The following is a 12,430-nucleotide window of genomic DNA, read 5'->3' as shown; positions in this document are numbered from 1 at the left end:
AGTAATTTTAAGCATAATGTAAAAATATCAATTAAAGCTTTTAAGAATAAAATTAGATTTTATAAAACATCTTGTTTTATACGATAAGTCAGAATTTTATTGGGATATAGGGGAAACTAACTTTATCAGTATCAGTTTTTAAAAACTGAAATATTTCGAAGAATAATCTTGGAAAACCAAAAGCTTAACTGGGGACGAAATAGTATCTTATTTTTATTATATTATTTGTATTGTATTATATTTATTTATTTACTGTTATATTATTTATATTATATTAAATTAATTTATTTGTATTATATTATCTACATTATACTTTATTTACCGTATTTCTTTTCATATTTTCCCCATTTTTTTATTCATTTTATCGTTCGAAAACGGAGAGGAGAAAATTATGGGAATAAACTTAATTCTTGAAGGTTTAGCTTGGTTTATGTGATTACCGCAAAGCATCGACGGAAATAATTATGGACTGTATTTTGAAAGGTTATAAATCTGCCTAAGGGAAGGGATGGCTTCATAGAGGATTATCTAAGGGAAACTGATTGATATACACGTTACACATTGGGAAAATAACGAAAATGCCCATGAAGCCAGTCCGTTCGGGGGATTCGAACCTCGGACCGAACTACCAGAGTTCAGCGATTTTACCGCTCTGCCGCTGGTGGTCGAATTTCCGAACGACACGGTTACAGTGAATGAGAAGTAGTCGTCGATAAACTACAGATAATTATCACAATATTACTTCTTTAAAAGAAAACCTACATTTCAATAAGAATGCATCGTAATATTAACAATACAGTGCCTAATAAGACATCTTCATCTCTATTTCATTGTTAACTTGAATCTTGCCCGTTATTATTGTTATATATCTGCTACTCGTCAGGCTTCAAATCAGCTAATAATTAGAGAAGTTGCATGTGCAACTGAGAGAAATGGTAGACTGAATGTTTGCTTCGATGCGATGGCACAGTTCAATAATTAGAACGGAAAGGTTCGGTGTGACCTTCGCAGGCAGTTGCGAGGGTTTGTCTTTGCCAGTAAGAGGAAAACAATTACTACATAGACGAATCCATGTCAAAATTTGGAGGAGCTCCTTCTCTGAAACCATTAAGGAAGGGGGGGAATAGCGGGAATATTTTTTAAGTTTTCAGAACCTTGCGCTAAAAGTCTAGGAGAGAATATACAAGAGGCGGAAAAATGCAGAAGAAATTACGGTGTTTTTGATTTTATTTATTTTATTTTATTTTATTTTACTTATTTATTTTTTTATTTTACTTATTTATTTTATTTATTTATTTAATTTAATTTAATTAATTAATTTATTTATTTTTGTTTAAAGGAAGCTCATTTAATTATTTTATTTTAAAGAAAATTTCAGTTTTATTGAAAATTAAAAAAAAATGAATTTACATCTACAGTGAGGCACAGATAGAGTTTAACCTACAAAATTAGAGAATGCAGCACTGAGTCGACTCTATGAAGGATTGATTGTATTTCTTTTGACCCACAAGCGCCACAAAAACTGGTTTAGATTGTATACTGTATACAGAAAAAGAAAAAATTGTTAAATCAAGTCCGCGAATACAGCCGCGTCGAACTGCCGGTATTACAACGCTTTAACTTTTCAATCGCTGATTAGGCGAGATGGGACTGAATTCTTTGATTACACAAAGCCCATCAGAGTTAGCTGGGTAAGTGAAAAGATGCCTCTGTGAAGTTCCCCTCCCTCCCAATGGCAGATTGTGAACAGTTACAGTGTAACCCAGTCCATTCATCTATACAAGGCGAGATGTGGTGGTCTCTTTATTATGGAGGCGCCTAATAGGTGGGCCACCATCGCCTCCTATGAAGGGACGGACAGTTACAACCATGCCTTCTCCGGGATTCGAACCCAGGCCCTTCGGTATCGCAGTCAGGCTTTCCCAACCACTAAACCGTCTGGGCGGCTGCCTTTGTGAAGTTTTTCAAAGGAAACTGTGTAGTGTTCATGTTACATATGGGAAAACGACGAAAATTTCATGCCGCCAGCTCCTTCATCAGAATTTGGACCCACTCGAACTACCATTGTTCATCAAGCCGAGATGGGAAGAAAGGAGTTAAAATACTTGCTTGCCAGGAATTTTACTTGCTTATATATATGTTACCTCGAAAGACCGAAATTGGAGAATGTCGACTTTCACCGGAGAATATCAACATTCACCAAATACGTCGGTGAAAGACTGATTATTGCACTACATTCTTGTATATTCGGACCCTCACCGGTGTATGTCTGCAATCACAGATATGCTCTGGTGAAAGTCGAAAAGAGAGGTCATAAAGTGCCATAATAGTTTAAGTTGTTGCAATAAATAAGATTTGAATCACATAATTTAGTAAGTTTTTTATTACTGTTATTTTTTCATTTAGAACGTACTGTATAATTAAGTAAGTTTTTAACTTCTATTATTTTCCTTTCTCATTTTGAATGTATTGTGTGTTTTAGGTTCTCACGTTCTTAAGTTCTTATTTCAAGTTTCAAGTGCGTTTATTCGCGACTGAATTACGGAGAAGAAAATACAATATTGTTATATGTTCAACATTCACCATTAGACCATGGTGAATGTCGACATTGACCGGTGTAAGTCAGAAATAAGAGTATTTGGAAAATATTTCGGACATACATCAAGAGACTATGTGAATGTTGACATTCAGCGGTGAAAGTCGACATTCTCCAGATTTCGGTGTTTCACCGTAACATATATATGGCTTATTTTCATTATTCGTGTTCATGACAAAAAATTCTGATTTGCCATTCAATTTATAACCTTTCAAATACAGTCCATAATTATTTTACACTGGTATTTATTCAAACGTGCCATTATTTAGCAATTAAACAAACTAAAAAAATTCTGGAAATTTAAAGGACGAATCGAATACGCATGAATATATCATACATAGATTCCTTAAAATACGTTTTTTTTTTTTTTTTTTTTTTTCAGTACGAACTTTTCACATATTTTGCCTTTCTTCTGAAACTTATTTTCTTGTCATTCGGAATTATTTACAATTAAATTTGGCTTTATTTATTTATTGCCGTTTAGACGTTTTTGATTTGAAAAATTGATTGAATTAATTTTATTATTACGCATAGCATTACATATCTTTTAGCTCGAGAGGGTTTTAGTCTCGGAACACAACTTCGCGTTGCTTCTATTTTCATTCGAGTCTGTTGCCATTGGGAGAGATGTAAGATATTCTTTAGTATTTAAGCTGTTTGATATTAATTAACAAACAAAACTATTTAAAAGCGATAGATGTAGGTCTTAAGAATATTATCTTTTACTTTGAAATGGATTAATTTAAATAAAAATGCATTTAATTCATGATATATCTAATTAAAAACATTAAAGATTTTTATAGAATTACATTAAAGACTCATTTTTTTAAATATACAATTCCCATATTAGTCTAAATGCATAATCGTCTAATATTTTATGAAAAGTTTCGTTATTCTACCTGGACCATCTCTATCGATAATCTCTACTGATAAATCCGATTAAACTTTAAAACAGCCCTTTTGAACGATCGTTAAAATCTGAAAGCTTTCAGGTACATCTTTTGGTTTTTATTTATTCATTTTTTTTTTATTTATGTTTTCTACATAACTTTTTATTATTTTAGCCAATATTTTTTAAAAAACTTATAATTGTTATTTTCTGATTCTGTTAATCTATACTGTGCTTTATAAATTTTGTTTTGATATTCGAAATAATACGCTGTTTGTTAACATTATGCTAATCTGTTTTTATTGTATAATATTTTATGAGACAAAAAACAGCATTTAAAAGAGAAAGATGAGGAAATTTACATGATATAACAAACAAAGGAAGAATGTGATTTTTATTGAATCAATAAAACTAAGGACTGATGTATGTGCTAATAAAAATAATAAAATAAAAATCTGATGTGTACACCACATGACTTCCTTGTACGAAATATTAAATTATACGCATTTTTCTTGCATTTCATTTAAACTTATTGGATTGAATTAAATTTACTTCGCCGACAGCGCATAAACCACAATAGAATAAATGCATTCTTTAAAATTCACTCTATTATTAGTTTACCATAGCGACACTCTGGCGCTAGATTCACTTAACAGTATTATATTTCGTTCATATTATAACTCATAATGCACAAAATTTATATCATTTAAAGAATAGAATTATCTAATCGTTGCCACATGTTCTATTCAAATACTATAACAAAGCTAGAATGATGTATAAAAGAAATTAAGCAAACAAAACAAAAAAGAAACAGTTTTTCACAGACGATTGAATATTTCTCATTCAATTAATTCAGTTCTCACTTCGCGAGAAGGCAAAAATACATAAAAACTCAAAATATCTATATTAAAATTTACGAAGTAAATCTTAAACGCATGCGAGATACCTACGTACGTACGTACATACGTTCGTACAGACGCCACGAAAAATTCTCTTCAGAATTAATTTTAAAGCAGTTTTATAATTTTTTTGGAGGAAACGAGTCTTTTATTCTGTTCTTACGTACAGATATCACGCAAAAACATCGTTAAATTGCATTCAGTAGCGGTCAAAATGGATATTTTCGTTGAAATATGCTGCCTGAAATTTTTCGCGATTACAATACTTCCTATTTACTTCGTACAAGGAAGTAAAAAAGAAAGTGAGCTAAAAGCAGATTAAATGTACTTAAACTGAGAAATATCATTTTTCCTTCAGATATATGCATTAAAATGCGAATTTAATGCATAAATGGTAATTTAATGCATTTTAAAATTATGAAGCTCAATATTTTTCCATCCTAATTGTATTTTAAGTTAATTTTTACATTGCTTCTGAAATTCAACTGTTGCATTTAATTTGATTTATACTGGATGAAGTAACACCCAAAGGGGATCTAATGTATTTTTATACCTTTCCCCCTTTCCTTTATTTTATTATATTAATTATCAGTGGATACATTTTCATATAACATTTTCAATCTTAATTCAATTCAGTTTCCATCCAGTGATTCATTTTCTTTTTAAATCTCTCATTTAGAAAAACTTGTTTATTTTTAAATATACTGAGAAATATCTGATACAGCCTCATTGTGTTACAGGTTTCTCAGTTTCAGGCTCTGTGTCGTTAGACTTTTCTTTTAATGCATTTCATAATTAACTGAAAAGTAGAATTCCTCCCAGTTACAAAACTAGTTACTGATTTAAGCAAATAAATAAATAAAATGTGCAAACTGTAGAACTCAAACATAGGTAAAAATTTTAAATTCCTCGCCTGATAGATACCATTTGAAACTGCTGTTGCATTTGCATACATTTTTTGGGCTTACAGGTCGAAAACAGGATTTATGTGTTTTTAGAGAAGGTTTTAAGCATTTATTTTCTCACTGTTAGAATATTACGAAATTAAATTATAAAATAATTCACATGAATAAAAGTGAAACAATTAATTGTTATCAAGTAATTGATACTAAGACTTGCATTTCTACTGTTCTGTCGCGACTGTTCCCTTTTAAAATAAATATTCGTTATATAGAGTCTTATTTCCTGCCAACTTTTAACTTTCGCCTCCTGTTTCACTCAGTTCTCGGACTTTGTCCTTTTCCTATAACAATGAAATTTAATTGTTTCTTTGCTCTTTTTAAGCCTATTTTATTCGCTTTCCCTCAATTATTTACATTTAACCCTTTCCGGCAGGTTACCTTTTAAAGTTGGAGCTTCGATAAAAAGAAAGGTAAGCAGTCTAATTAGACTAGAGGAGTACACAAATAAAATTTTGTGAAGTACACTTATCGTTTAATTCTGTTGGTGTGTCCAAAGTGGGCACACTGATTTAATAGAGCTTCGAAAAGAGTGCTGAAACGAGCATTGTTGTCAATGAACTGACCGATGAGATGCGGAGAAACAAAGAATACAGACTCTCAGTTGTCCTAGATTATCGGTGAGCTCGGTCTGGGCACACCTAGGGTTCGCCGTTTGATTTTAGGCAAGATTTCGAGGTAAAAATTTAAAACTAATATAGAATAAGGAGATCAGCATATAGCCAAAAAAAATTTAATAGAAAACATTTCTTTTCAAATAATTCCTTTTATAACCTAAAAAAATCTGGAAAATTTCTTCGAAAAATGAGGGTGACTAACATCAAAAACTAAACATGGCTAAAATACATGGACTGGTTTGTGTTGAGCTGCCATCTACTATAAATAAAAAAGGTTCAGAGTAACCTATAGTAACCTATAAATCCTTTTTCATTAAATTTTTCTGTGCGTACAGAAGGAAATTTTTAGGTCACACTGTGCCGCAAAGGGTTAACAGATGCCATCTAATGCCAAATTTTCATTGTTTACATAATTAAGGTCTGTTGTTTCTTTATCAAATGCAAAAAAGAAACTGTCTTTGCCTTTTTGATTTCCCGATATACAAGATCATTAAAAAAAAAAAAAAAAAAAAAAAAAAAAAAGAAACTTTAGATTTCGTCTAAATTTTTATTTAATATTTTAAATGAATCCTCTGTGTTTTAAACCACGCTTTCCTGCAGGAAATCATTCCCGATTCCGATGCCATATAGAAGCAAATTATGATACCGGTAGGCAGAAAAATCAATGTCCGTTTGTCCTCACTTTTCTTTTGCATAATTAGAAAATGTACTGAATATCTGTATGCTTCAAAGGTTGAGATTTTTCCCTTTTTCTTTCCAGTTTCTCGGCTCATGGGTCCATCAACCATGTCAAATATGAATATGCCCAGTCTCAGTGCTTGCAGCGTAGCTGCCGCCGCAGCAGCAGACCAGAAGGTGGCTTCCGCAGCTGGTGTCCAATTTCCACTCACTCAACGGCGCAAGCGAAGAGTTCTTTTCACTCAAGCCCAAGTATACGAATTGGAGCGGCGGTTCAAACAACAAAAATACCTATCCGCACCGGAGCGGGAACATCTGGCCAGTTTGATACACCTCACACCTACGCAGGTCAAAATCTGGTTCCAGAATCATCGGTACAAGTGCAAAAGGCAAGCAAAGGAAAAAGCGATGGCCGAGCAACAGCAGTCCCAATCTCAATCTCCAAGGAAAGTGGCTGTGCCGGTGCTGGTAAAGGACGGCAAGCCGTGTTCCACCGGATCAGCGGAGGACGACGGCAGCAGCGGTGCCGGTGACTTACTTCAGAGCACCGGTCTTCAGCAGCAGTCTCAGCCGCATCAGCACCAACAGCAGCAGCAGCACCATCAGCCCCAAGTCTCCGTGGGCGGTGGCGGCGGTCATAGGAACAGCTGCCTCGGCGACTCGTGTGCCCAAAGTTCAGCGGCGGTGGCGAGGGTCCACGCGCTCGCCCAGCAGTCGGCATGTTCTCTAACGGGCGGCGGGGCAGGGTCGGCGGCGGCCGCACTGCAGGGGGCGCTGAACGGCATGAGTGGCTACGGACAGGCCGTCGCCGGAAATCTGGACTTAAGCGCTGTCACCAATCCCGCTATGTGCACATCGTACTTACAGTTGCAAGGAAGGACTTGGTAATGACAAAAGTCATATAACATTTAAAAAAAAAAACTATTATGACATGCTATGCCATTCTGGAACAATGGCTGTTCTGAAAAATTGTACACATTTAGTACAGAGAGAACCTCTTTATACCATACTGGTAACAGTAGTCTTCTGTGGATTTATTCCTTTGCAAATGGAAACTGATATGAGAATGACGGAAGTAGGTAACATATAGTTTCATCAAGAAAGTTTTTAAAATCATTTCCAAACTAATTTTTGCAAAATCCTTCAGCCACTTCGAATGCATTTAATTATTTAAAAAAATGTATTATACTTATGCAGTCAACAATACTTAGATAAGCATTAAAATTACCAATAGTAACAATAGTACCATGTAGATAACAAAAAATATTAGTTAAAAAGCGCTTTTAATGGCGCAAATATAGTTATTAAAGCGTAGGATAATACAAACTGTATATACACCGCAGAATAATTAAGTAGATATGTTGTGTTTATTTGCCTTTGATGAAGGAAATGAGGTATTTGCATAAATATCAGTTATTAAATTATTTACGTAAACTGACAAATTTTTCAGTTAAAGAAATAAAATGAAGTTACTTATAATACTTTGTTTTTCTAGATCAACAATAATACAGTTTTTAATATCATCTCCATATAATTACATTTTTATTTATAAATTACTTTATTTTCTTTCTTTTGTGGGCAAAATAAATGCTGCACATATTTAGAATAAAATAAAATGTTACACCTTGGTGTAATGCGGTGTATACGCAAAATGAATTTCCCATTGAGTAATTATAAAATGGATTGAAACAGAATGATAATTATTGATTTCTGTATTTCAGTTCACTAGTTTTCCTCGTAAATTATTAATTAATATACTCAATACTTCGAATTAAATGAGGGAATCGTCAGAAAGTTTTTAGGAACAGCCCGCATGAATTTTAATTAATACAATTCATCTAATTTTTCAGAATTTATGCTTTGCTAAGTACTGATTCAAACTAATTACTCATATTTTAAACAATAAATCTTTGTTGCTAATCAGTACATAGAAATTTTAGATTTATGAAAATGAGGCACAGAATTTTGAACCAGTCAGGGCTTTCTGCCTTTCTAAAAATTAATTATCTTACTACTAAGATTTTAAATTACATCTGAAAAATGTTTTAAATTAAGAGTCATAACTTAAATGTTTTTCTGAATTCAAGAAACTGTGAAAGGTTTTTAGTGAATAAAGCTACAATGATTTAATTTGAAACAGATATTGAAAATCAGTTTAATAGAAAAAAAATGTAAATAATCATAGAAAAAATAAAATGATAAAAAAAACAATTTTTCGAACTCAGTGAAACAAAATTCACGTGATAATAACTATTATCATGTTAAGTCAATTTCGGTTAAACTTATTAATTTAATTTAAATTTAGTCTAATAGAAAATAAAATGCATGTAAACATAAAACAATTAAACGATAAATGTTTTCTTCTAATTTCAGGAAAACAAAATTTGTTTAGTAACGATTAAAAGTCAATTTAATGAAAAATAAAATGTAAATGAACATAGAAAACCTTAAAATGATGAAACAATTCCTTCGATTAGGTAAAACAAAATTCGTCTAGTAGAGATTAAAAATCAGTTTAAACGGAAAAAAAAAAAAAAAAAAAAAAAATTGCATTTGATCATGAAAAATAATAGATAACTCGAAAACAAGAGATCAGCAATAGAACGATACAATTATTATTCCGAATCTTGCAATACAAAATTTTATATAAAATGGTTTTGAAAACTTATGTATATTTTTAAATATAAAAGCCTGTATTTTGAGGAAAATATTTAAATACATATTTTTAATATATTAACTAAGCATTCGATTTATTTAAAAAATGTACATTATAGCTAAGACCCCAGAATTAATTAATTAGTTAATTAGTTTTGTTTTAAATACTTTTAAAAGTAATCGTTTTATATGTTTAAAAATAATTGATTTATACGTCTAAAAATAATTGTTTTATACGTTTAAAAACAATTGTTTTATACGTTTAAAAATAATTGTTTTATACGTTTAAAAATAATTGTTTTATACTTTTAGAAGTTTAGTCAAAAGTGTAATATTTTAAAATCAAACTGTAGTTTAATTCTCATGATGTATGTGAATAAAATTTTCCCGTGTTTTTTACATTTCGATGCAGAAAGTAATTGTCTTTCAATTAATATTAAATTTCATTGCTAGGAAAAGATAAATCTTCATTATATTTATATGAATAATAAATTAATCAAACAGTTAGAAAAGCTTAATCCACATACTGAAGTAATATCTGACGATGTGAAATATCGGTTATGCCAACTTAAACAGACTTATGTGTGTTTCCCCCTGAAACTCAAATGTGTGCAATTCTTTCAAAAACGTGATCACAAATCTATGCTTTGGACAGTAAGAAGTTAGTGTTGAGTTCCTACTCATATTCTTGTGTGTACATTCCAAAACTGTGAACTGAAGCTATGTTGCGATATGTAAATAGTCAACACAGTGACAACAAAAGATTACTGTCAGTGAAACAAGAAAAAAAATAATCAATGTTTACTTCTGGAGAGTAATCGAGTTGAGCATTTTTTTAAGCTGGATTCTGCTTTTCGAGTTTATTGAAAAATATATTATTACTTAAAAATATGTAAAAGAAGAAACTGATAGAAATGCACCCTTTGTTCAAATTTTGTAAAAGAGTAAGATTTGTTTTTTTCCTTCGAATTCAAACTTAAAAGAATATTGTTTTGTTAAACTTTTGTCATTTATCGTTCTTAATGCAAAAGGGCTAAAATAAACCTAAAATAATATGTACAGACTGACTGAATTGACCCGAATATAAGAAAACCACATTTATAAATCTTCACATACAAATGCTGTTCAAAGGAAGCTTCTAAATTGAAGGTATTATTGCAGTAAAGGTAATAGAAATTTTAACAATTTTAAGAAAAGGTAAGTAAATAGGTTTTTTTGCCTTGCCATATTTTGATTTGTCATATTTTTTACATTGCAATTGTTTGATATATGCATTGCCATATTAAATATATTGCCATATTTGATTTGCCATATTTTTACATTGCAATTGTTTATATGCATTGCCATATTAAATATACTGTAATGAAGTAAACACATTGCTGCCATACTCTGAAGTAAAATTAAGTAAATATATTTTGTTTTAAAGTTAAATTTAAGAAATTAAAGGTCAAATTAATTTAATATATTTTACTTATTTATATTCGGGTCAATACATTAATAAGGAAATGGAAGAGAATGGTATGAGTAAAGTGAATAAATAAAATATAAGTGAATAATATAAGCGAAATGTAAGTGAATAAGATGAGCTAAATATAAGTGAATAGTATCAGCGAAATATTAGTGAATAATGTGAGCGAAATATACGTGAACAAATAAAATGTAAGTGATTAAGTAAACAGTATGCAAGAATATATACGAAATGTAAATGAACAGTATTTAAGAAGCGTAACTGAAAATTACAGTTCCATCATTTAAAAAAAATATATTGTAAATTAGGTAATAAAAAGGAAATGGTAAAAAAAAATTATTATCAATAATTAATTTACTAAAAAAAGATAACATAAAACAAGAATAAGAATTTGAAAGTCTGCCTTTTTTCGCTCAGTTTAGAAAATGGTAAATAATATAAAATTTTGCTCATTAGATTGTAATATCATCTTTTGTTCAGTTTTCTTAATATAAGCATTTAATTAAATCAAATAAATTTCATAATAAGATTTATTAAACAAGAAGTAAGTTATTGAACAGATGTACAATTAAAGCTTTCGAAATATAAATACAATGAAATGTTAGTTTAGGGATAGGTTATGATATTCAAATGAATCATCGTTTAAGTAATTGATTTAAAAAATTATTAAAAATTTTACCCTTTCTTTTTTATCTGTATTATCCTCTTTCATTGAACGTATTTATTTAAAACTTATTTATTTGCCTTAACTTCTTACAGACAACTGCTGATGGTAGAGATACAGACTTACTATGACTGTACTTACAGATAATTAATGTAAAAAAATTTCAAAGCTATGTTATCACTTTTTGTGTGTATTCGTTACAAACACTGTAAAAATTTTTTATATAATCTTTGTAAATATGTCCTGTAAATAATAATAACCTTGGAAGCATCAGGTCATAGTTTCATGAATTTATGCCCTGTTACCTATACTGAATAGGTATATTTCATATTACTTGCTATTCATATTTAGTTTTAAAAATTCGAAAACATAAGCAATTCAAATGTAAACATAGTTATTGATTAAGGAAAAAACTGAAATACTGAAAAACTGAATACACCATGTTCTTACTTCAAAATATTTTATGTGAATAAAAGCAGTTATAAGCATTGTATTCAAAGCGTAAGTTGTTTGTCTTTTGAAAATGCAATCAAAGCAGCTAAATCATGAATTTATTGAACATACATACCTTCAGCACAAAGCTTGAATCCCAATTTGAATCTTCCAAGTCTGTTTTTCAGTATTTTATCCCTATACCAAAAGAAAGATATCTCAAAAGAAAGAACATTTTGTAAGATGCACATAACAGAATTACAAATTCATAAATATTAATAATTGAAATTCAACTTTTTCTTTTAATTCTAAACTTTAGATGTATTTATATCAAAGCTGCAATTCTGCAGATCTGTGATTTGGCGAGATCTATACATTTTTAAGTAAATGCCCTACTTCGTTGATACTTTTTTTTAACTGTAAGGTAATTAATCCAAACAGGTGTACATTTTGCTTTCTTTAATAGAAAATAAATTTATAATTTAAATCGATTTCTATAATAAAGAAAATAATTTTGGTAGCGATCAGGAAATTCTTTTATGTATTATACAAAAATAATAATAAAATAAGATT

At 30.3% G+C, this 12,430-nt stretch overlaps 1 protein-coding gene across 1 annotated transcript in view; it reads left to right on the top strand.

Annotated features, from left to right (window-relative positions):
* The window catches only part of scro (scarecrow), a 125,798-nt gene extending 113,886 nt beyond the window's left edge, over positions 1–11,912 (top strand). The window contains exon 2 of the mRNA XM_035361625.2: positions 6,721–11,912. Coding sequence (XP_035217516.1) covers positions 6,721–7,526 — 806 coding nt within the window. The 3' untranslated portion in view covers positions 7,527–11,912. The remainder of the gene's footprint in view (positions 1–6,720) is intronic.
* The last annotated feature ends 518 nt before the right edge of the window (positions 11,913–12,430 follow it).

The sequence above is a fragment of the Stegodyphus dumicola genome, chromosome 8, assembly GCF_044657685.1.
Source record: "Stegodyphus dumicola isolate Sdum_Otavi_A_Nest chromosome 8, ASM4465768v1".
In the NCBI taxonomy this organism is placed as follows: Eukaryota; Metazoa; Arthropoda; class Arachnida; order Araneae; family Eresidae; genus Stegodyphus; species Stegodyphus dumicola.
Note: the sequence above shows the minus strand (reverse complement) of the source record. Positions and strands in the feature narration are given on the sequence as shown.